The following is a 25,378-nucleotide window of genomic DNA, read 5'->3' as shown; positions in this document are numbered from 1 at the left end:
AACTGCCCGGCTGGTTCAAATAAATTTAATATTAAGCTGTTAATTCTCTGGTCTCAAGGACCGGATGTTTGTGCAATCCCCAACATCTCTGCAACTCTCACACAACACTGTCATCCATTATCCCCACCCTCGTCGGAGGATCTGCCTTCGAATGGCTGCACCAAGCTTGCAACAGCACACGGAGTTATCATTATGACAGAAAATGATCTACAACGGACTTGCAATAAGACACAGTATAGTTAAACATATGTATTGTTGAGCATAAATATGATTTCTATTATCGCCACCTCAGCAGTCGTTGATAGAAAGCTCTCCTTTAATTTCCTTTAGACATCAACTGTCAGTATTGGTGGAGTTCTTCTCGCGGTGTCCAGACATTTCGTACCACGGACATTCTGTACCACCTAGCTCAAATATTTACACTAGGACAATCCGTACCACTTGATGTCAAATTGGAATTCAATTTCCACGCCAGCGAGCATAATGAACCTGTCAGACCAACTGTAGAAATCAGAAACAAAAATAATTTACATTTGCTGAAGAAATCGGCCGGAAGGACGTGGGTTCGAATCCCCGTCAGGAAGTTGTACAATTTAAGAAACGAGATTTTCACTTCCGGAGGTGCACATGGCTTGAGGTTCACTCAGCCTACACCAAAAATTAGTACTGGGTTAATTCCTGGGGCAAAGGCGGCCGGGCGTAGAACTAACCACTCTACCCCATCAAGTGCCGGGGATACGGATACGGATACGGCCCTCCAAGGGCCTTCACGACCTGTACGGAGATGACTGCATTTTGTTGCTGAAGAAATCTGCTATATTATTTTAAAAAATTCCCTTTAAACCATACTTATCATTTATGTTTACCTAAATATTATCATAAGTAAGCCGATTTCTTTTAAGTATAAATCCTGAAAAAACAATACAATAGAAAAACACGCCGTTTTCGGGTGCAATGTGCCTAACGAGCACAAGCATGGATAATATTACTATTATTGTGAATATTTATAAACTACTGTATTACTTCAGTAGGCCTGTAAAGTAAGTAAAATAAAAGATTCAGTTGAACTGGCCGATATGTGCTTGAAAGTCACTCGGAAACAGGAAACTACTGCAAGTAGCTAGGTCCCCGCGATTGACGAATACAAGATAAGAATTAACACCCGTGCCAGTCAGATCAGTTTCGTCAGATAGAAAGTTAACATCAGTAGTAGCCACATCGTGGGGAGGCTTCTGCGCCAGTAGTGGACAATGGATATACAAATGAATACATGCAGTAGGATATCGTTTTTACTTTGCAATATTTTCCACTCTTTCAAGTGGTACGCAATGTCCTCTCTTAAATAGTTTGAAGCCATTAATTGACACTTCGCAGGTAATCAGCCGGTCAAGTGGTACAAAATGTCCGGTGGTGCGAAAGGTCCGTGGTACGAAATGTCCTAGAACCCTTCTCGCACCCATATATAAACCGCAAATGGTGACAGGTTACACCTGATGTTGTTCCTTTATGTATGAGGACACCGGTCAGTCAACTGACTATTCCTCAAAGGTCACGTTTTGTGGCTGTTGTTCGCTTAACGTTAGCCGTACGAGTATTAGTGATTCGAATGTGAATACATGGTGTCTTTACTTATGAATAGCTATTTCTTCTTTTTTTCCTTGCTAGTTGCTGTACGTCGCACCGACACAGATAGGTCTTATGGCGACGATGGGACAGGTAAGGGATAGGAGTGGGAAGGAAGGGGCCATGGCCTAAATTAAGGTACAGCCGCAGCATTTTCCTGGTGTGAAAATGGGAAAGCACGGAAAACCATTTTCAGGGCTGCCGACAGTAGGGTTCGAGCCTACTATCTCCCGAATACTGGATACTGGCCGCACTTAAGCGACTGCAGCTATCGAGCTCGGTACTTATGAATAGCTGGAATATAGGTTCTTGTTTTTTACTTCCTCGTGAAACCTGGCATTGAACTTCATCATAAACTGCCCTACTAGTGGCGTGCTTGAGCTAACTCGATTAGCTCAAGGAGATGATATCAGAGCTCGAGATAGATCGAGGAGTACTCGAGTAGAATGGACAGCCGTCCATGCCTAATATGCTTTTACTCCAAAGTTATATTTGATACATCCTATGGTAACAGTACCGAAACCAATGTTTGTTGTAAGTGACTCTTATTACTTGTACATCCATCAAATAAATCTGTTAGTTATTTGGTGATTAGTAACAATAACAGCAAAGCAACTTGCGTTTTGCTCTTTGGATGCAATGAAGTACACCATGTTACATTTGGCAGTGTTGAAACTCATTCCCTGCCAGTGCACCTGTAATGACCCAATACATTAAGGTTATGGTTTCCCATATTTTCAACAATTTGTACTTTTCCAGGTGGTAAAATCCCTTTCATGTTTCATGTGGCAATTTTTCACAGGCATCAAAGATTTTTTTTCTTTTCGTGTTCCACACAGTAACATATTTCAGATCTAGGAGTTTACCTTCGTGCTGTCGCCATTTTGGTCCAAAAGAATATCTGTATAGCATTTTATATGAGCCTACTTTTGAGCCTATCCCGTGACGCAATACAGTGGGACCCTAAGCTAACTAGTCTATTCATTTAGGGGAATCACTAACGCTAATATATTCCTATCATAATCCAAGGGGTTATCCACTAAACTTAAAATACATATCCGTGGAGCACAAAATCGAATAATATACGCAAAAGTACTGGGGATTTCGAACCACTTCCATTTACTCAAAATATCAGATCTAGAAACAAATAATACAAATGGCACTCAAACAAAAGAAGATAAACCTGGAACATATAGTCAGTTATGTGCAATCTCCTTACCATTATACAAGATAAACAAGAACACAGGATTTCGTCACCACATTTCAGCTTTTTACCTCAGAAATTGTTCAATAAATTGATGGCCTAAACACTCACCCAGACTTTAAAATATCATGAGATAAAATGGCCGAAAACTATAACTCCAACGATGCTTCTATGAAATTATGTCGGAAACATCCTCAAAGTTATAATTAATTTTGACAGCATGACATCATCGTATCACTCGTCCAGACATTGAATCTCCCAGCGGAAACTTGCTAACAGGCTCCGATATTAATTCACATGAAGAGAATGGGATGCGAGTGATATTAATTACTAAGCCGGTAAATCAGAAGGAGGCACTCGCGGGGTTCGAACCCTCGCCGAAAACCTCACGACGAAAAAGAAAATAGATCACATAGGGAGACCTTACGTTCGTGAACCAAAATCGCATATCTAATACGCGGAGATAATCATCCTTCACCATACAGAAAACCTCGCGTTGCTATAACGGGGTCCTTTCACTCGGTGCAACGTATCATAGCACACATCGAACCCGCATCGCCTCAGCTAACTTCGCAACCGATCCCCCTGGTCTATCACATCTCTCAATACCCCCGTATACAAACACAGGCCGACACGGAGTTAAATACTGTCATCGAACATCCTTACTCCCTATCTAGTCACGTACTTGTAATGATAGCAACTCATATCTCCCAGCGCACGCTTGAAGACACCAACATTATGATAAAACGATTCGTGGTCAAATGTATGTTTTCTCGGGGACTCAAATAACACCAAATTTTGACACAACTGAAATTTAAATGAACAAAAATCACTGTTCTGCGTCGAATAACGCTCAAATTAAATCATACTGATGAATTCGAACGCAGAGGAATTTACACTAGAAGATGTTCCTACCGTCGGGTCTCGAACCGAGATCCTGTCCATCATAACATCAATGATCTATTGACCAGCTCCATAATGACCCTATATGCACTTATCTATTAAAGAATGCAATATTGACACAAATTATACATGCTCAGGTCGGGAACCGAACTGAAGACTTCCTGCCATCTGGTCTCGAACCGAGATCCTGAAAATAATCCCTATTAAAGTCCATCGACATCGTAATCCCAACACATAATGTATTCATATCACTATTGGATATGCACCTATTTACACAAACTCTATCAATCTATAACCATGTATCCCCAATCAAGAATCGAACTCAGATTCCATTAACGAAAATATATATATACTAGCTGTTACCCACGGCTTCGCTCGTGAGGATTTCGTAATTTGATAAAAATTACTTGTTCCTCTGTACTGCACTAAGATATTATCTGTAAATCACTAAAGTACAAAACCTCACCGAAAAATTGCATTTCATTTACCGCAGAATCTCTTTGTAAACCACGTTTGTGGCATTGCCTTTTGGGGCTAAGATGACCAGGCTACTGGCTGAGGTAAATCTGGAACATGCGACACGAAACTCCGTGTAAGAAACAGTTCTCTTTTATGTCGAAAAAGAGTTTTCTTTATTTGTAAAGGAGATCCCAAATACCAATTTTCACGTCTGTAACATTTTATTTTTGAGGTATAAGTATCCTCATAAAGAGAATTCAACTCCTTCTTCACTTATTTTCGATCACCAGCTTAAGTCGATTTTCCGAAAACAACAAGTACCGTACGTGTTTATTTTTAAAGGAGACAACAAATACCAATTTTCACGACTGTAACATGTTACGTTTATGAGATATACTGTAGATATACTCATTTTGAAAACTGCACCACTCCTTGGCTGAGTGGTCAGCGTTGAGGTCTTAGGTTGACAGGGTTCCGACTTCAATTTCGGGCAGGGTCGGGGTTTATAATCGCGTGTGATTAATTCTTCTGGCTCAGGGACAGGTTGTTTGTGTTTATCCCAACACTCTCCTCTTCATATTCACTCAACACGCCACATTACCGACCACAATAGGAAAATGCAATAAATCCCTACACATAGGGTTGCCGTCGGGAAGGGCATACAGCCGTAAAACAGGGTCAAATCCACATGTGCGACACAGCTCGAACCCGCAACCCCCCACAGGTGTAAGAAAAATGGTGGAAGAAGAAGACGCTCATTTTAAAAATTCACCCGCTTTTTTATTCTTTTCATCCCCTTAAGTGGATTTTCCAAACAAAAGTGTGTTCATTTATTTTTAAAGGAGATTCCAAGCATCAGTTTTGACGTCTATAACATCTTCAGTTTCTGAGATATGTGTATCCTCACATACGAATTCAACTTCTCCCTCACTACTTTCCACCCCCCCTCCCCCTTAGAGTGGATTTTCTGAAAACAAAAATGTGTGTTTTTTTTAAAGGAGATTCCAAATACCAATTTTCATATTTGTAATATGTTAGTTTTTTAGGATATATTGGAGATACTGTAATTTCGCTGCTGTAGAACCCTGGAGCTGACGTTGCCATGGTTACGACAGTTCATTTCTTTATCCGATTCCTAGAGCAGGGGTAGTGTGGTGCCAGTATCTCCGTAACGGTTGGTTTTAGGGCCTTAAAACGTGGTTTTCGGGCCCGTACCGAGTTTTTTCTTTGCATCAAGGGGCTTAAAATTGAGCTTTGTCTCGCCCTTGTACGACAAGTTCGATATTTTGCCTATATTAGCCTATTATTTTTGTATCTCCCCACGTCGCCCACCCCCCTCGAATCGTTTTTAAAATAAAGTATAGCCTATAGCACTCAGGGATAATGTATCTTTCTATTAGTGAAATATTTTTTACAATCAGTCCAGTAGTTCCTGAGATGAACCAATACATACAAACTTTACCTCTTTATATATTAGTATAGAAGTATAGATATAAACATCACCCATCTAACTCAAGTACACTTGACTACATGTTTGATTTGATTAATATTAGATTATTGAAGATTACAGAGTCTTATCTGAAAGTGACTCAATTTACTGAAAATTACTAAATTTTATTTCACTAACAATAACGTTTAATATTTTCCGAAACCGAACGTGATGCATTTTAAGGAGAGGAATTAGTTTGAACGTAGAGGGCAGACTAATCCTGTCGGCCGTGTTCCTAAATGTGTTGTACTCGTGACTGACGGTAACAAGGGTTGGTGCGTCCTGTTACTTGCAATTACTTAGCAGCCAGTTTCGGCAAGAATGACACGCGCCAATGTTTATACTTACATAAATAATCTTTATTTTTGAGCATTGCGTTTGGAATGCTTAAGTTATTTATCATTATTCTTTTCCTTTTTGTTTATTTGCTATTTGCTTAACGTCGCACCGACACAGATAGGTCTTATGGCGACTATGGGACAGGAAAGGCCTAGGAATGGGAAGGAAGCGGCCGTGGCCTTAATTAAGGTACAGCCCCAGCATTTGCCTGGTGTGAAAATGGGAAACCACGGAAAATCATCTTCAGGGCTGCCGACAATGAGGTTCGAACCGTTTATCACTTTTATTATTATTATTATTATTATTAGTATTATTATTATTATTATTTTCTTTCTTTCTTTCTTTCTTTCTTTCTTTCTTTCTTGTCCGTTTCACTCTCTTTGGGGTACGATAGATCTATCAATGGTTAGTGAGTCGTGTTTTCCTGTCCTCCCAGTACTTTTTCATCCTTTCAGATCTTGCCTTCCTCTCTTCTTCAGAAATTCTGTATAGTCGTTTGGGCTTCACCCTGTCCTCAAACCTCTTTATTTTATCTTTGGTTATTTTCTTTGCAGATCCATCTACAAGCATCTACTCTGTAATTTGGAATTCTCGTAGGTCCTTCTCAGTTTCCTTAAGCCAGTTCGGCTTGGTTTTCTTATTACGGAAATAGTCGAAGATTCTTTTAGTTATCCTTCTCGGATCCATTCTTAGGATGTGGCCTTAGAAGTCAATTCTTCTTTTCCTTATTGTGTCGGAAATCCTTTCTGATTTCCTATACAGTGTTTCATTGCTGATATGTGAAAGTTCGTTATCATGGAATTTGGGGCCTAGAATTTTCCGTAGTATTTTCCTTTCCTTTATCTCCAACTTTTCCATTGGTCCATGTGTAGTTATAGATAGAGTTTCTGCAGCATAAAGGGCTTCAGGCTTGACTACTGTATTATAATGTCTGATCTTGGAATTCCACGAGAGGGATTTTTTATTATAGGTATCTTTCGTAAGCTGGAAGGCTGTTTCTATTTTGGTTCGTCGAGATTCCATTGTTTTCTTATTATTGTTACTCTTCTCCTTTTACCACTTTTCCCACACCTGTGTGGTAGCGGGTACGAACTGTGTCGTACATGTGGATTTGGCGCTGTTTTTGGACAGGTGCCCTTCCTGACACCAACCCTATATAGAGAGATGTAATCGCTATTGCATGTTTGTGTGAAGGTTAGTAGTGTGGTGTGTTTGAGTTTGAAGGGGGGAGTGTTGGGATAAACTCAATGAATCGGAAATTTAGGCTATTACTATTTATCGTAGCGAATATTACTTTCAGTGTAAGAAATCTATGTATATATTAAATTAATTAAATTTATTTCTGTTGTGTGTTTCAAATTTAAAGGAAGAGAAATTCAAATGTTCGATGTGGAGTGATGAAAACACCCCGGTATCTCGCCTCCTCTTCTTATGTACGCCACAGTTGAACGTAAAGACATGCTCTGAACGTCAAACAGTACTGAATGTCGCCAGAAATCTCCCACTGCAACAACAAGGGATGCAGGAATATGAAGGTACAGCCACCAAAGCGATGGGCTCGCCTGCATACATATGGGACATGCTGGAAGAATCCGTTTCCCGGTCAGATGATCCATCTGGGGTTGGTCCCATAATTACGAGAGAGAAGTTAGAGTCATTCTTTGTGCCCTTGAGGCAACCTGTGTTCGTTAGTATGTTCGGCGATCTACAGGACCGTTATGAATAATGCTTGAGACGTGAAGATGTACTTTTTGAACACATGCATGCAGTTAGATGTGTGTTGCCCTCGTCACCTTGTATGATATAATAACGTACCTTGATGTTCACCATAGTTTGTAATTTCAGTACTGTTCGTATTCCCGCACACAGTATTATCAACATGGATATGCTTTTGAGCTTGGGGGTCTATCTGGAATTATCGTCATGAATTCCCAACAGCACTGTAACCATGGAAACCAGTGTTTGACAATATATTCTAGGTCAGTCGCTTCATCTTCCCACTGTGCACTTTCATGTAACTACGAGCTTGGGAAAATCTGGTGTCTAGAGAACCCCCTTCTACTTCTCTGTCCAGAACTAAATTCCTTGAAGTGGACGGGAAACGAACCCAGGGCCTTGAAATAAGAGACAGTCACGGAACTTCTATACCACAGAGTTGGCTAATAATAATAATAATAATAATAATAATAATAATAATAATAATAATAATAATAACGTGAGTATTATATTTATGACGTCTAGAACGTCTTCCATTTTCTCACAATTAATGAGCCTTACCATTCTTTTGTGAATACACTTTTTTTTTCAATTTATCAGAACTCTTTGTCTCCATTGTGGATAGAGTCTCCTTTATGTCGTAAGAGGATACTATGAGGGGGGAAACCAAAGAATCTGTACTCGCTCTCCCGTCTTCTAAGCCGCACTTCCATTCCCTACAAATTTCACAAGTATTTCTCAAATCGAAGATCATGTCCCTGTGGCTCGGATTCCAAGCAATACTGTATGATAACAAAAACACTGATGTACAGCTTGTTTGATTGTTTATCTCAAATTTTTGCTATGAGAAGTTTGCTAGTTTACTGCAGTATTATACAAACCATTCATAATCAATATAACATTTTATTTGTTGCAGATTTTCTTCATACTCCGGAAGAAGTTCACGCAGGCTTCGTTCTTACACGTGTATCATCATGCTATGATGGTATTTGCTATGTGGATAGGACTGAAATATGCACCAGGTAATGTCTTATAATTAAGGATAACAAACAAATTAATGGACGTCTCCCAATATGAAATGTCATAAACTATTTACTAATAATAATAATAATAATAATAATAATAATAATAATAATAATAATAATAATAATAATAATAATAATAATAATAATAGGGCCTAATAATAATAATAATAAAATGCACTTTCTATCTACATTCTTCATTTTCCTGTTTCTTTTCTGCCCTCCTCCTGTTTTCTTTTCTTGTACATTCGCCATTCGTCAATCAGGTGTAGTATCTCCCGAGTTATCCATTGATTCTTATCTGATATTACCTTTCTTCAGCAGGCCTGCAGCTCTCAATCTTCACGACTGCCAAGTCTTTATTTAATGTGTTTCCTTCAGTCGTTTCATTTTGTCCTGAAGCAAAATGTTCCTTGAAACAACCCCTTACAACATTTTCTTTCAAATTATGTAGAACCCATCACCTAACATTATTTCCTTCTTCGTCCGGCTCCATGGCTAAATGGTTAGCGTGCTGGCCTTTGGTCACAGGGGTACCGGGTTCGATTCCCGGCAGGGTTTGGAATTTTAAACATCATTGGTTAATTTCCCTGGCACGGGGACTGGCTGTAAATGTTGTCATCATCATTTTATCCTCATCAGGACGCGCAGGTCGCCTACGGGAGTCAAATCAAAAGACCTGCACCTGGCGAGCCGAACCCGTCCTGGTATCTCCCGCCACTAAAAGCCATAGGCCATTTCATTTTACTTTCTTCTTCAGTTTCGTCAACTTCAGATGACATTTCATAACCACCGAGTTGTGGTGGTCAGGGTCCACGTTTGCTCCTGGTAAGGTCTTGCAATCCAACACCTGGTTTCTGAATTATTGCCTAATCATAATGTAGTCTATTTGATACCTCGTCTCGTCCATGTACACAGCCCTCGTTTATGGTGTTTGGACCAAGTATTGTCAAGGGCTAAATTATGATCGGTGCAGAATTCAACAAGCCGACTTCCTCTTTCATTCCTTTGCCCAACCCAAATACTCCTATTACATTACCTTCTGTTACTTAGCCTACCACTGCATTCATAATTAGATACTTTTCTCGCTTTACATCATCATCATCATCATCATCTGTTTACCCTCCAGGTTCGGTTTATCCCTCGGACATAGGGAGGGATCCCACCTCTACCGCCTCAAGGGCAGTGTCCTGGAGCTTCAGACTCTTGGTCGGGGGATACAACTGGGGAGTATGACCAGTACCTCGCCCAGGCGGCCTCACCTGCTATGCTGAACAAGGGCCTTGTGGAGGGATGGGAAGATTGGAAGGGATAGGCAAGGAAGAGCGAAGGAAGCGGCCGTGGCCTTAAGTTAAGTACCATCCCGGCATTCGCCTGGAGGAGAAGTGGGAAACCACGGAAAATCACTTCCAGGATGGCTGAGGTGGGAGTCGAACCCACCTCTACTCAGTTGACCTCACGAGGCTGAGTGGACCCCGTTCCAACCCTCGTACCACTTTTCAAATTTCGTGGCAGAGCCGGGAATCGAACCCGGGCCTCCGGGGGTGGCAGCTAATCACGCTAACCACTACACCACAGAGGCGGACCTCGCTTTACATACTCTATTAAATATTCTATCTCTTCACATATTCTTTCGATTTTTTCATATTCCGTTGAACTAGAATGCATGTAGACCTTCACTATTGTGGTAGGTGTTGGCTTGGTGTTTATCGTGACATTAATAACCCGTTCACTATGCTGGTGGTATTAGATTTCCTACTGCCCTATTCTCTTATTCATTATTAAACCAACTCCTGCTTTCCCCTGTTTGATATTGTGTTGGTAGTTCTGCAGGCACCTGGTCACATATCCTGCTCTTCCTGCCAACTAAATCTACATATAATACCAACTACATCTAAGTTTAGTCGATCCATTTCGCTCTTCAAATTCTCTAATCTACCACAACGATTCAAACGTCTAACATTCAACTCTCCGATTCACAGAATATCAGTATTCATCTTCCTGATGACTGCTCCCAGAGATCTGAATAGTAAACTATTTTACATCCTGAATATTTTACCCAGAAGGAAGCCTTCACCAGTACGTCATTCATTCACACCGAGAGAGCTGCATTTCCTCGGGAGTTACTTATGGTTGTAGTTTCTAGTTGCTTTCAGCCGTGTATCAGTATCAAGAAAGCTAATCCATGTTAAAAACTATTACAAGACCATATTAAAGTAGTCTATCATCCAGACTGTCGCCCTTGCAGTTTTCGAAAGGTTGCTACCCCCCCTTTCTATGAACCGTTCATTAATCTGGTCTCTCGATAGATAGCCAAATAAATAAATAAATAAATAAATAAATAAATAAATAAATAAATAAATAAATAAATAAATAAAATAAAAATAGCCCTCCGAGATGTTTCCACCTACGGTTCGGCTATCTGATTCATTGGGACGCGCAAGCCTCCCCACCGTGACGAGGTCACATGGCTCACAACATTGTACCTGTAAGTTCCATTATTTAAGAGAAAAGTGTATCGACCAGTAACTTATACTATACCATAATAATATGTATATTTGTTTCTGTTATCATTATTATTATGATTATGATTAGTCTTTTTATTATGTTGTTGTATTTTCAGGTGGAAATCCGACATTTCTTGTTCTCCTGAATTCCTTCATTCACGTCCTGATGTACAGTTACTATTTCCTTTCCTCGCTGGACCCGAAGTACAAGAAATCCATTTGGTGGAAGAAACATCTGACTCAGTTACAGATTGTGAGTAAAGTTATTCTCAATAAGTAAGTAGACATTTCAGAGAGCAGACAGACGTCATGAAGTATCAACATGCACACATAGGAGGTTAAAAGGTTAATCTGTCACAACACATTTGATCCCCGTCCCTCTAGGATTAAGAATATCATTCACAAAAGGAAAATTAATCATTCAGCTTTATTTAACATCTAACAAATGTTAGTACACATTATAAATTACTACGCTTATTTTCCAGGTTGAACCGCGTTGTTGATTTATGTATACTTGCGTGCGGAAAATCTAGCCCATTTCCGTAGATCAAAATAGTGGTTTTTCTTCCGTATATTTTGCATATTTATACAACACTTGAATCCACCCATCCCTTACTGCTTCCCTCTATGACTGGTTTGAAGCAAATCCGAATAAATAGAAAGCTCTTCACCAAAATTTCCCTTCGGGAATATCAAATGATCATAAATATATCTTTCAATAAGATGTGTAACGCGATTTTACCTAGCAACTGTGCAGATTGTGATGTGAAGTAAGGATGGGATGGCCATGACATAGAGATCCATGGCCTGAGAAACTCTCAAGGTACTGTTACTAGGCAACACATCGCATCACACATTTTGTTACATGATATTATTTCGTTACACATATTTTCGGATGGACCACAGCGCTTAGACATCTTCATGTCAAAATAAAAATACACTAGATAATTTTATGGTGATTGCTAGTTGCGTAAAGGGGCATTATATATAGGTCATCGACCGACGATGATATGATTTGGTCTCAAATGAAGACGGGGTCAGAACTATACTATTTAAAATGAAAAGTGCTATGATTGGAGTATGTAAGAAGAGACGAGCCAGCTTAATATAATACGATTAGAGATTCGACCTTATAGACGATGGAGTGCTCGTCCACTGTAGGGGAGATACGTAAGCCGTCAATCGTGTTGCTATAAATATGCAAGAGGGAAAAGGAGACAAACGATGGACAGGAAAGGTCTGTTAGACACGTCACTGTGACCTAAACAGCCGTTCCTTCATCGGCCACATTTTCTGCACGAAGTTTGCTGACATTTTTTTTTATCCAGACAACTGATGCACCGTGCTCAACCCGAGGTAATCACCTTCCCCAGGCAGCTAAAATCAACTACGAAACATTTTTTTAAATGTCCTCGGACACTCCCGGCACTAAAACCCATACGCCACTTCATTTTGTCTACGCTGAATTGATGATGCTAATTCTAGATGGAACACCAGTACAAAACTGTACCAATCTTAAAGCAATATATCACACTGTTAAAAATATCCGACGGCTGTTGCAATAGCATCACCAAGACTTCCAAGTACTCCCCTCCCCCCATCCCACTGATTTGTCGTGTCCTAGGGATTGGACAAGCTGGATGCTTAGGCTATTTATAACATTGTTCTAATTAATTCAATGACACCATTCAATTCTTGCTCTACGCATTTATTAATGTAACTTACCTCATACAATATAGTATACACTAATTGATCACAGCTTTTGTGCCCCCTTATTTGTCTTGCGAACATGCAGCCTACAAGTCCGTAATGTGTGTATTAGAGAAAATAACAACACCTTGGGATTACACTCAAGTGTGGTCCTGTACATTACAAGTTACTAGTGTGGGTTCTTGTAATGTATGGAGTTGTAAATTTCTGTTCCACAAAAGATTGAAAGTCTCTTGTATATTACTAGTGAATGGTTACAAGTTTTACAAGTGACGACATATCAATAAACATACTACGTCATAGCATTAATCAGCTGTTTATCTTCGTATTCCATTCGTTGAATTAGGTTATGCTTGCCTCATTTATCGTAAAATCGTATTTTAAGGTAAACATTCAAAGAACTCTAATATTTCTGTGAATTTTTTAATGCTACAATGTTATTTTTCATTTTATTTCTTTGATGATAGGAAATTGCTTCGTTACTATCACCCATTCTGTTCTTCCGCGATATTCGCCTATGTTCCACGATAGTCTGGTCTGTCATTAGGAATCAGATGCCGCTAATAACGATATTCGGCCGCCAAACGTAATTGTTACGAAATAGCATCTGCATGAATTGTTAAAATGGTGTCACGAGAAACGAAGTTATTCATTTTGAAGGAAATAAAAAGAAGAAAAGACATTATTTTCGGTGCATTCAGCGAGAGTCTGAAAAAACAAGACAAAATAAATGGTTGGATTGAAATATTTGACTTGGGAAAAGCTCATGGAGCTTTTAAGGGGAAAATTTCGACGTATGTAAGAGATATTTTGCTCATTAATGATTCCAGGAATGTCCTTCTTGGAACATGTTTGTTCAGTATTTTCAGGCCAACGAACAATTTGAGGAAATTTTATATCATTTATTGCAGCTACCACAGAATGTATTCCTACAGACCGAAGATTTTGCCATTTCCTAGACAATGTAGTGTTGTTAGTAACTGTTGTTTAGCAGAGAGATATTTGTTTCTGTTCGTAGAATGTTTTAACCAATGCCCAATATCTATCAAAAGTTCTTCCACTTGTATTATTCTTAACCTGAAATGCTCATTGTATTCAAATACAGTGTTAAACTGGAAGTTTATTCTTTCCCTATACAGAGGATAGTTTTAATTTTCATCACCATCACTAACACTACTGCTAGACCACATATTTATCCAAATGTATCTGAAATAAGTATAGTTAAATAGCACTAGTACATTTATATATTATTGTCCTTTCACTGGTAGAGAATATTTCTCAGTTCACTAATAAGTTACAAGTACTAGTACTTTCGTGGAACACACCCATAGAAACTCACTGCTAATTTTTGAGTATGGAGTAGTGAAGTACAACTGCAGAGAACCCTTTTGTGGAACAGAAACTCTGGTATTTATACTAGTTACTAGAGAATTTACTACCGGGAGAGTTGGCGTGCGGTTAGGAGCGCGCAGCTGTGAGCTTGCATCCGGGAGATAGGGGTTTCGAATCGCACTGTCGGCAGCCCTGAAGATGGTTTTCCGTGGTTTCCCACTTTCACACCAGGCAAATGCTGGGGTTTACCTTAAGAGCACGGGCGTTTTCTTCTAACTCCTAGCCCTTTCCTATCCCATTGTCGCCATAAGACCTACCTGTGTCGGTGCGACGTAAAGCCACTAGCAAAAAAAAGAGAATTTACTTGTGGAATAGGCCCCTTATGGAGTTCCTCTAAGTTCTTTAAGTTTCTTAATTAGTTAATATTTAAGACAAAAAGAGATGGCTTCTCTCTTCTTTTCCCGGTCTTCTATCTTCTCTCTTGATCCTCACTGTAGGTATCCACATATTCCTTTATTCCTGTACTTTGGGATCGAACACGGAACTATCGCGTTGGAGCGCTCACTATCCGACCGTTTTATTGTCCTAGGGGACTATTCACGACATAGCATGAAGCTCTGCTCTAAAACTACATAACCGTAGAGTTGCTTACTGCACTCGCGGACTGAGGTTCTATTTCCGTTTACAGTTCGTTAGCGAACACTCAACGCACAGTGGCTCGTGCTCTCCCCAGCAGGCCTTCTGGCGAGCGGTTCTCCCGTGTCATCTCCACTTACTGACAAGATGGAAAGGTCGCTCGGCACGGCTGGCTTTCAGTTTTTATTGTCCTTCCAATTATTCTGGAGTATTCCATCTTCTTACAAAATAGTTACACAATTCCCCTCACATGACTGAAGTACGAGCGTCCTATTAGTTCGGCCGCCGCAGGCGCTACTCACAAATGTCGATTCCCGTGATTCTGGCGGCCGCACCATAGTATTCTGGAAGTATTTGATTTACAAATGACGCCATACTATTTCCATCCTAACTTTGGGAAGCGTTGACTACGTGACACCAGTCGAGTTCAGACTCAAAACTTTCCTATAAACAACAAGAATTCTTAACTTTTCTTTACTAAACACACACACTGCACTACCTTGCTTCTAAAATAAGCTCCCTCACTGACGGTTTTATTCCTTACCACATTCATAAAAAATATTATTATTATTATTATTATTATTATTATTATTATTATTATTATTATTATTATTATTATTATTATTATTATTATTATTATTATTATTATTATTATTATTATGCAGCCATGACTACATATGGAAAGAAGAACCTCTTGAGAAACGCCAGACTGTGACACTACATGATAACCATCAGGAATGTTGCATTATACGCAACTGAAACTCTGACATTGGGCAGGAGAGCATGCATACAATTGGAGAAGGAGGAAAGAAGAATCTTGAGACGTATATGGGGCACCAAAAAGCAAGGTAAAATCTGAGTACACAGATCAAGGCAGAAACTATATGAGAGTATGGAAACAATTTCGAGTGTGATAAGAAAGAGAAGGTTAGGATTTGTTGGACATCTCATGAGGATGGATGACAGTAGGCTGACGAAGAAGATATGGAATGCAACCTGCTTAACTGGAAATAAGTGGACGAAGGATGTCAGAGAAGATTTGGGGACTATTGGCACAAAGGAAAAATATCCCCTGATGACAGTACAGGATAGGACCAAATACAGAAAGCTCGCGGAAGGTCACAGATGGATGGACACCAGGATTCAGATTCAGATCACGGAAGCAGAGAGAAAGAGGAGGAGTGAGAGAATGAAGAAGTATTGGGAAGAAAGAATCCGTGCCGAACAAGTCACTCGTGATCTACAGGGGTCGTAATGAACCGAATAGAATTATTATTATTAATTACTGCATTCCCTGTATTGCACTGCACTGAGGTCTTTGGTTCACTTATGTTACCTTCCCTTGTCGGGCTCCATGGCTTAATGGTTAGCGTGCTAGCCTTTGGTCACAGGCGTCCCGGGTTCGATTCCCGGCAGGGTCGGGAATTTTAACCATCATTGGTTAATTTCGCTGACAGAGGGGCTGGGTGTATGTGTCGTTTTCATCATCATTTCATCCTCATCACGACGCGCAGGTCACCTACGGCGTCAAATAGAAAGACCTGCACCTGACGAACCGAACATGACCTCGGACACTCCCGGCACTAAAAGCCCTACGCCATATCATTTACCTTCCCTTAGACTACATTGTACAAAGTTACATTCAACTTTTGCCGTCTCTACTCTGGAGGTCGCCGGTCGGCCCGTTCGCTCCCGTTATACTCGAAAGGGCGCATGGTGAGTCCGGATCTCACGACAAATTTCCCAGATATAAACCGACTTGAGCATCTTATGGCACCAAATTAATAGTGGGTTTTACTTTACGGAACCCCGCCACGCATCCTCCAACAGGAGTGTGATGCATTGCATGTAGCATAGCTCCAGACCCATACGACTATCTACCAGCACCTTAATGAGTCGATCCCGGCCAGTCTAAGATGTGCTAGAAGAAAAGTGGGGCAGGGACTCTTTCCGCTCTTTTCTTCAAACGGCTGTCACGTGACGGGCGAGGGGGAGCATGAATGACCGCACTCGCTAATTGCTGACTATTTACAAGTCTCTCACACCAAGACTCCGACTGGACAGTATTTACCTGAAGAGAGTTATAATCCTGATTGACATTTCCTTAATTTACATTCAGTCATCCCACACAGCAGCTGCGTGTAGACAGCTAGGTTTGAACACAGGCTACTGGCCACACAACAAACGATGACTGCTACTTGGTTCAACTCCAGAGACAGTTAAACACAACTACCAAACAGCAACAGCTCAGTGTTAAACAGCAGGAGAGTACTCCTCACAACCACGTTCATTAAAAATGTTCCAATTGCACTCACGATAGCCACTCCAATCACTGATTCTACGACGGTCCTCAGTCCACAGAAGTACACACACACACACATACAGTGCTCCCGCCCTTATCCGTCAATACCCTGACGGCATACAACAGCCGTCTTCAGTCCGACTACTCGCTCGAAACTTCGACGCAACATCCACATTAACATTAACGACAGCCAAAACCTGACCGACTGACTGTTCGAGGCTAGCCTCCTTGTTATAGCTCAGGTGATATTGCACCCGTCCACCTCCCGAGTCCCAGACTAGCATTTATCTCAGGGGTGTCGGTTCATTATTTTAAGTCCACGAATATATAAATATAGAGGCATAATAGAACACGGGAATGAACGGAGCAATTAAAATTAAAATGGGGAAAGCTCGATTGTAAACTTGAATTTAAGGACTCCATGATAGGACTAGGAAGTTGCAGTTAACTTTAAAAAGGGTATCATCTAACTACAATAAAAAGATTATGAGAATGGTTTCCTTTGAAATAATTGCCAGAAGGAGCAGTTTATTACGCCATCCGACGTACGAAACTTTGATACATTTGGCAATGATATTTAAATTTCCACACATGTTACATAAATAAATCACTTGCTATACCGCAAGTGGTATCAATATGTTGCTGGGTTGCTTCTGGGGGAAATTACAATTGGAGTATAACTTATGGGTCGATTCCATTTGCATCGAACCGTTGTTCAAGGATATAGCTTCCTTCTATCGGGAGCCCGAGCATAACCCATATTACGGTCGGCTTCTCGATTTAACTAAGATGACGTACCCCGGCTATATACATTTTTCCGAAACCGGTACTCGGACTGGGTAATGTTTCTCGTGAATTACGAAAAATGGATTACACGGACAGTTCCTATCTTACGATGTCCAGCTGATGCCATACCACTGAATTAGCATTTATATTTTATTTACACATGATCTGAAATGTTACAAAGTAGCCTCAGTAGACTACTGCCACAGATGAGATAACGAGAAGCGGTGGGAAATACCGTGCCGATGACCTCCCCTCGCATCGCAAGCGAAGTAAACAAACACACTAAGTATTACTGTCACCTGTCCCGTGCGGAAACCTTACAATAACGAGGTAACAAATGACTATAATATTTATTATTCATATTATTCAAACATACGAGTAGAGGGATGTTGTCACCAATTAATTAATTCACTATCGTCAGAATATTCATTTATCCACGAAATTATCATCCTTGAAATTATTATTATTATTATTATTATTATTATTATTATTATTATTATTATTATTATTATTATTATTATACTCAACGGTTCCTGGCACTGTCACGTTTGATTAATATCGTCATTATTAAGCGGGACGCAAACACAAATGGTTATTACTGTTATTATTATTAGTATATCCCTCTTGTGGTTATTATTATTATTAATGAATAGGTGACTCCAGATATTATTATTATTATTATTATTATTAACGTCACTCAAGATGTTATTATTATTAATGAACCGGTCACTTCCGCCAAAAATGCATTAGGATATCGGTCGCAATTACAATTATTTCACTGCTCAACCAACGACATCATTACTGTTATTATTATGACAATTATTATTAATCTGACCGCGACGATTTGACATCGTCCTAACATTGTGACTATTGTTATCGGTTGCATATTCTCATTTAGATTCCCGTTTAACATCTTTATCAACGCTCAATTAATTAAGGCGGTCCAATCCTTTATCTGCAATATTTATTATTATCATCACGCCATCATGATTGTCATCACTCGTCATTACAATGGTTACAATATCCGATCATTTATGTGGAATCTGAACTCTCATTATCCTTAGATCCGTAGTATCTCGACGAATAGTGGTGCAGTCTATTTATTTCGTACATGCTGTCACGGGTTCGAATTCTACCCGCTAAGGAACTCAGTATTTCTCTGTGACACTGCCCGTACATTTTACACTCATTTCAATATCCTAAGTGTCTCTCGTACGGAATTTATATCCCTTCCTATCTCAATATTACTTGATTCATTTATTTCTCACAGAATTATCAAGTGACTTATTTATTCACTTCTGACATCGTACGACCTTTTATTATCTGACTGTAGATTCTTTAACATTTTTCTATCTCATTTTGATCTACGCCTTAGTTCGTTCTCCACAAATAATCGTAACATCTTGAAATTATATTTACCAAAATTTGACAATCATGGTTTCGTAATATTAGTCCTACGTGTTCCGGCTACTGAATTGCAAATTTAAGACACGACATTTATTCGTAAAAAAAATATTGGACCGTAATTTAAACCACACGTTCATTAACATGTACGGATTATTAGCACCGATCTTAAATTTCAATATTATTAATTTATCAAGTTAAATTACCACACACTTTAATTCCGAATTAAAAACGACATCCCGTCATTAAATGATTCCCGACAAACTCAACACCTTATCACTTAAATTTTATTATTACGCACTGCTCACTAAAATTCCAATATCTCATGAATTATTATTATTATTATTAATATCGCTTCTCACAAATTTAACAACTTTACTTTGAAAATATGAACACACTAATCAACAACAAAACACAGCTGGCATGACAAGGCTGGACTTTCCTTCAATGTCATTACATAACTCGTCAAACTGACAAACAGAAAACCACATATCGGGTCTATTTGACTATGATAACAAAATCAAATGTAAAAAAATTATTCTTGACTACAAAGAAAATATGAATGCATGCATGACTTAACGTACTACCCTATATCTACAAAATTTACATCTACAACAAACTGAATACATAAAAAGACCCGATTATTTACATTGTTATTACTTAATACTGTCCGTGCTACAAATTTAGGATGGGGTCGTTAAGCGACTCATCTTGTTACAGAAGGTAACCTAGTCTAATCAAATTATTCCCATTTTTCCAATCACGCTAACATTTCCCAAATATTATCTACATTTTAGTACTCATCTTAGTTATTGGTAATCCATTGCAGCTTGGCAGATGAGAGGCTCCTTTCGGCCCCTATCCGCCGTACTACTCCTCCATTCTTGATGGCGTAGTTCCACAAATGATTTCCTGGCAAATTACCATTTTTACACTAATACCTTAATTATCACAATACTTCACCATTGACAATGTTAACACTGAAAAATTTACTTTTATAAAACAAATTAATACCCTAGACCCAAAAATTTAATATTTTACACTGTTTTAAGCTTCGTCCAATTACCGCACACATGGACATGGACACGTACGACGGTGTGTCGAATTTTACGCCCGTCGCGATTTATGTCGTCCGACGCGATACGCCTGTTTCATACGGCCCTCTTGAAGTGTTCATGATAGCGGTTCGATATTCCAAAGTACAGGCTATTATTCCCTCAAAGTACTGTTCGTCACACAGTATGTTATTTACGTATTTATTGCGGTGCAATTTATATTACTCACTCTTACAATGCAATTAATTGACTTCACTATGATATTTATAACTGGCAAACACTGTCCTAAGTTAACTACTTCCAGTTCATGTTGCTTGAGCGCGATCACATTTTATAAGTACTGGCGGATGCTCGCGCCATTAAATGTTGAGTTACTGTACGCCCGACGGATTTGAAGTCAGCTGCGAACGACGGTTCAGCTCCAGAGATTCATTTCAAGTGTGGTGGCGAGTATCCCATGCGCCCGTATATATGGATGAAGCTTTCCCTCGCGGATTCATTGACGTCATACCCATGAGGGAGGGGGTGGATTTTTAATATCGGCACTTGCACTCCGAATTGGACGTTAAAATTTATATCAAATTAATCCACTCCTCCAGCTTATTTGCTGGATTAAATACGAACTCCTGACGATCATAGATTTAGGAGATACGGGTGGATTTAGCTCCTCACATTTCGCGCCTTTGAAAGCGTCCCTTACAACGTGGTTTTCGTCCAGCCAATGACATTCAAGCTGTCTGGTTTCCAAGAAATCCAGCCTTCAATTTATTTAATTTGCCAATAATTATTGATTATTTTTCCATGCGTGACATCTAATAAATTCATTACATTGCTCCGTGTACTCACAATAATTTATTACTGATTACTTTCGAAGTTACATTGGTGTCTCATCACCCTTCTCTTAAGATGGTATCCCTGAGTCTTCCATCAACTTTTAGCGATTGGCCTGCAAGTGGTCACGTGATTTAAGTTTCCACCTGCCCGAACCTAGGCTAGCGAATGTCCTCGCAACCACTGTACTTTTCCATGACGTCGCGGAAATTTCCATCCGCCCAAAATATCCCAGCGCACTACTCATGTTGCAAGCTTCCTTTGTCTCAAACTACCCCCTTCTCTAACCAACTAATGGGCTCCCCTGCTGTGAAGCAGCTAAATGTTCTTGTGTCGAGCTAATCCGTCAGGCTCCAGTCTGTCGTGTTCCTTAGATCATATTTCAACACTACACAGATGAAATATTTTCAACTACACTTCTGTATTTCAATAAATGTACTATTTCTCTTCATAAATCAAATCATGATTGACTTTGGGACTAAGTCACTCGGGTTCAATATGTACCGGAATATTCGCGATTTGGCTAGAGACGGAACATTCCCGTTGCACCTCACAGAAACTCACAGGGAAATGAGCCGACGAGAACAATACACAGAAACGCCAACCCCGCCCTCCCGCCCTCCCGCCCGGCTGGGAGTACTCCGGTCATCCGACAATCAATCACTACTGATCTGCATTTAGGGCAGTCGCTCAGGTGGCAGAATCCCTATCTGTTGTTTTCCTAGCCTTTTCTTACATGATTGCAAAGAAATTCGAAATTTATTGAACCTCTCCCTTGGTAAGTTATTCCAATCTCTAGCTCCCCTTCCTATAAACAAATATTTGTCACAATTCGTTCTCTTGAATTCCAAATGTATCTTCATATTGTGATATTTCCTACCTTTAAAGACACCACTCAAACTTATTCGTCTACTGATGTCATTCCACGCCATCTCTCCACTGACAGCTCGGAACATACCACTTAGTCGAGCAGCTCGTCTCCTTTCTCCCAAGTCTTCCCAGCCCAAACTTTGCAACGTTTTTGTAACGCTACTCTTTTGTCGCAAATCACCCAGAACAAATCAAGCTGCTTTTCTTTGGATGTTTTCCAGTCCTTGAATCAAGTAATCCTGGTGAGAGTCCCATACATTGGAACCATACTCTAGTTGGGATCTTACAAGAGACGTATACGCCCTCTCCTTTACATCCTTACTACAACCCCTAAATACCCTCATAACCATATGCAGAGATCTTTACCCTTTATTTACAATCATATTTATGTGATTACCCCAATGAAGATCTTTCCTTATATTAACACCTAGGTACTTACAATGATCCCCAAAAGGACCTTTTACCCCATCAACACGGTAATTAAAACTGAGAGGACTTTTCCTATTTGTGAAACTCATAACCTGACCTTTAACCCCGTTTATCATCATACCATTGCATACTCTCCATCTTACAACATTATCGAGGTCATTTTGCAGTTGCTCACAACCTTGTAATTTATTACTCTGTACAGAATAACATCATCTGCAAACAGCCGCATCTCTGATTCCACTTCTTTACACATATCATTGATATATATATATACTGTATATAAGAAAAAATGTCAAATAACACTGCGTTAAAGAATTCCCCTCTTAATTACTATAGGGACAGACAAAGCTTCGCCTACTCTAATTCTCTGTGTTCTATTTTCTAGAAACATAGCCACCCATTCAGTCACTCTTTTGTCAAGTCCACTCATTTTAGCCAGTAGTATCCCATTATCCACCCTATTTTAGGTAGGTCAATCGCGATACCATCCATCTGACCTCCTAAATCCAGGATATCTGCTACAGTATATCTTGCTGGAATCCTACAACAGTGGAATGACCTTCCCTAAACCCAAACTGGCTTCTATCAAACCAGTTATTAATTTCGCAAACATGTCTAATATAATCAAAAAGAATGCTTTCCAAAAGCTTACATGCAGTGTCAAACTGCCTGGCTTGTAATTTTCAGATTTATATCTATCACAATTTCCTTTATACTCAGGGGTTACTACAGCAAATATCTCCTTCATGCAGACAATAATCAAATAAGTACTTCAGGTATGGTACAATATCCCAACCCATTGTCTTTAGTACATCCCCCGAAACCTTATCAATTCCAGCCCTTTTTCTAGTTTCCAAATTCTGTATCTTACTGTAAATGTAATTGTTGTCATAGGTAAATTTTAATACTTCTTTAGTCACCTTTTCTATCTTCACATTATCCTTGTAACCAACAATAGTTACATACTGCTGACTGAATACTTCTGCCTTTTGAAGATCCTCGCATACATACTCCCCTTGTTCATTAATGATTCCTGGAATGTCATTCTTGGAACCAGTTTCTGCCTTAAAGTACCTATATATCCTCTACCATTATTCACTAAAATTTGTATGACCGCCTATTATGCTTGCCATCATGTTATCCTTAGCTGACTTCTTTGCTAGATCCAATTTTCCGGTACGTTCCTTCAATTTCTCCTTACTGCCACAGCCATATCTAACTCTATTACTTTCCGACCTGCAACTCCTTCTTAGTCTCTTTACTCCTTTGTTATATTATAGTGGATCTTTACCATTCCTTACCTCCTTCAAATTGTACAAACCTATTTTCATATTCATCAACAATTGCTTTAAACCCATCCCAGAGTCTGTTTACATTTTTATTTACCATTTTCCACTGATCATAGTGACTTTTTCAAACTCCCTCATGCATCTTTTATCAGCCATATTGTACAGCGTAATAGTCCTAATTTAATACCTTCCCACCTTTCACATTTATTTTTAACTACCATAAAATCAGCTTCGTGATCCCTAATACCGTCTATTACTTCGGTTTCTGTATAGAGCTCATCTGGTTTTACCAGCACCACATCCAGAATATTTTTCCCTCTAGTTGGTTCCATCACTTTCTGAATCGGATGCCCTTCCATTATTAACTTATTTGCCTTTCATTGGTCATGCTTCCAGTCGTTCGCATTACCTTCCCAACTGGCATTTGGTAAATTGAGATCACCCACTCTTATCACGTTCCTTTCCTTATCGCATCCCACATAGCTGATCATCTTGTCAAATAATTCTGAATCAGCGTCAGTGTAACCCTTTCCCAGTCTGTACACCCCGAAGACATCAAGTTGGGGTATCTTTAGACATGAGCCTTACACCAAGAATTTCATATTTGTCATCATTAACTTTTTCGTAGCTTACAAATTATTCTTTCACCAGAATGAATACTTCCCCTCCTCCCATTCCTAACCTATCTCTACGATACACACTCCAGTTCCGTGAGAAAATTTCTGCATCCATTATGTCATTTCTGAGCCATGATTCAACTCTTTTTACAATGGCTCACTACCCCTTCCAGTAAGTACCGCGAGAGGCTACTAGAGGACTGTCACGTAACAATACTTTTACAAGAAGGTATTGGGGAATGTCTAAGATGCAAGGATGGTAGAATGAGTGTATTGCATTTTCTGTAGCAACAAAAGTGTCTGAAATGTAATTCATCGTCAACCTACACCCCTAAACTGCCGCAGACTTTAGACAGAAAAAGTCGGTCGTGTCACAAACACACAACATCTCCTAGCCGTGTTGCACACTGTCGTTACTCTGAATGATACATAATGGAATTGCATAATAGCCGCATATCATAAAAAATACTTCGTACTTATATGTTTCATCTATACATATAAAATAAGAATTTTGTCTGTACATTGCTCAGAATTTTAAAATAATGATATTTCTGCATCGGCCGTGACCACAGTAACAAGGAAATGCACTTTTTGAGTTTCTGTAATGTCTGTCTGTCTGTCTGTCTGTCTGTCTGTCTGTCTGTCTGTCTGTCTGTCTGTCTGTCTGTCTGTCTGTCTGTCTGTCTGTCTGTCTGTCTGTCTGTCTGTCTGTCTGTCTGTCTGTCTGTCTGTCTGTCTGTCTGTCTGTCTGTCTGTCTGTACCCCCATCACGAGAAAACGGCTAAATATAATTTAATGAAAATCGGTATATACAGTAAGTCGCTACAATCTAGGCCATAAGTAATTTTATTCACG

General features: G+C 39.5%; 1 protein-coding gene across 1 annotated transcript in view; it reads left to right on the top strand.

Moving 5' to 3' along the window:
- LOC136877733 (very long chain fatty acid elongase 7) overlaps positions 1-25,378 on the top strand; it is a 192,445-nt gene that overhangs the window by 91,613 nt on the left and 75,454 nt on the right. Inside the window, exons 6-7 of the mRNA XM_067151946.2 lie at positions 8,650-8,755; positions 11,379-11,515. Coding sequence (XP_067008047.2) covers positions 8,650-8,755; positions 11,379-11,515 — 243 coding nt within the window. The remainder of the gene's footprint in view (positions 1-8,649; positions 8,756-11,378; positions 11,516-25,378) is intronic.

Source organism: Anabrus simplex, chromosome 1 (assembly GCF_040414725.1).
Source record: "Anabrus simplex isolate iqAnaSimp1 chromosome 1, ASM4041472v1, whole genome shotgun sequence".
Lineage (NCBI taxonomy): Eukaryota > Metazoa > Arthropoda > Insecta > Orthoptera > Tettigoniidae > Anabrus > Anabrus simplex.
This window is presented reverse-complemented; position numbering and strand designations above follow the sequence as displayed.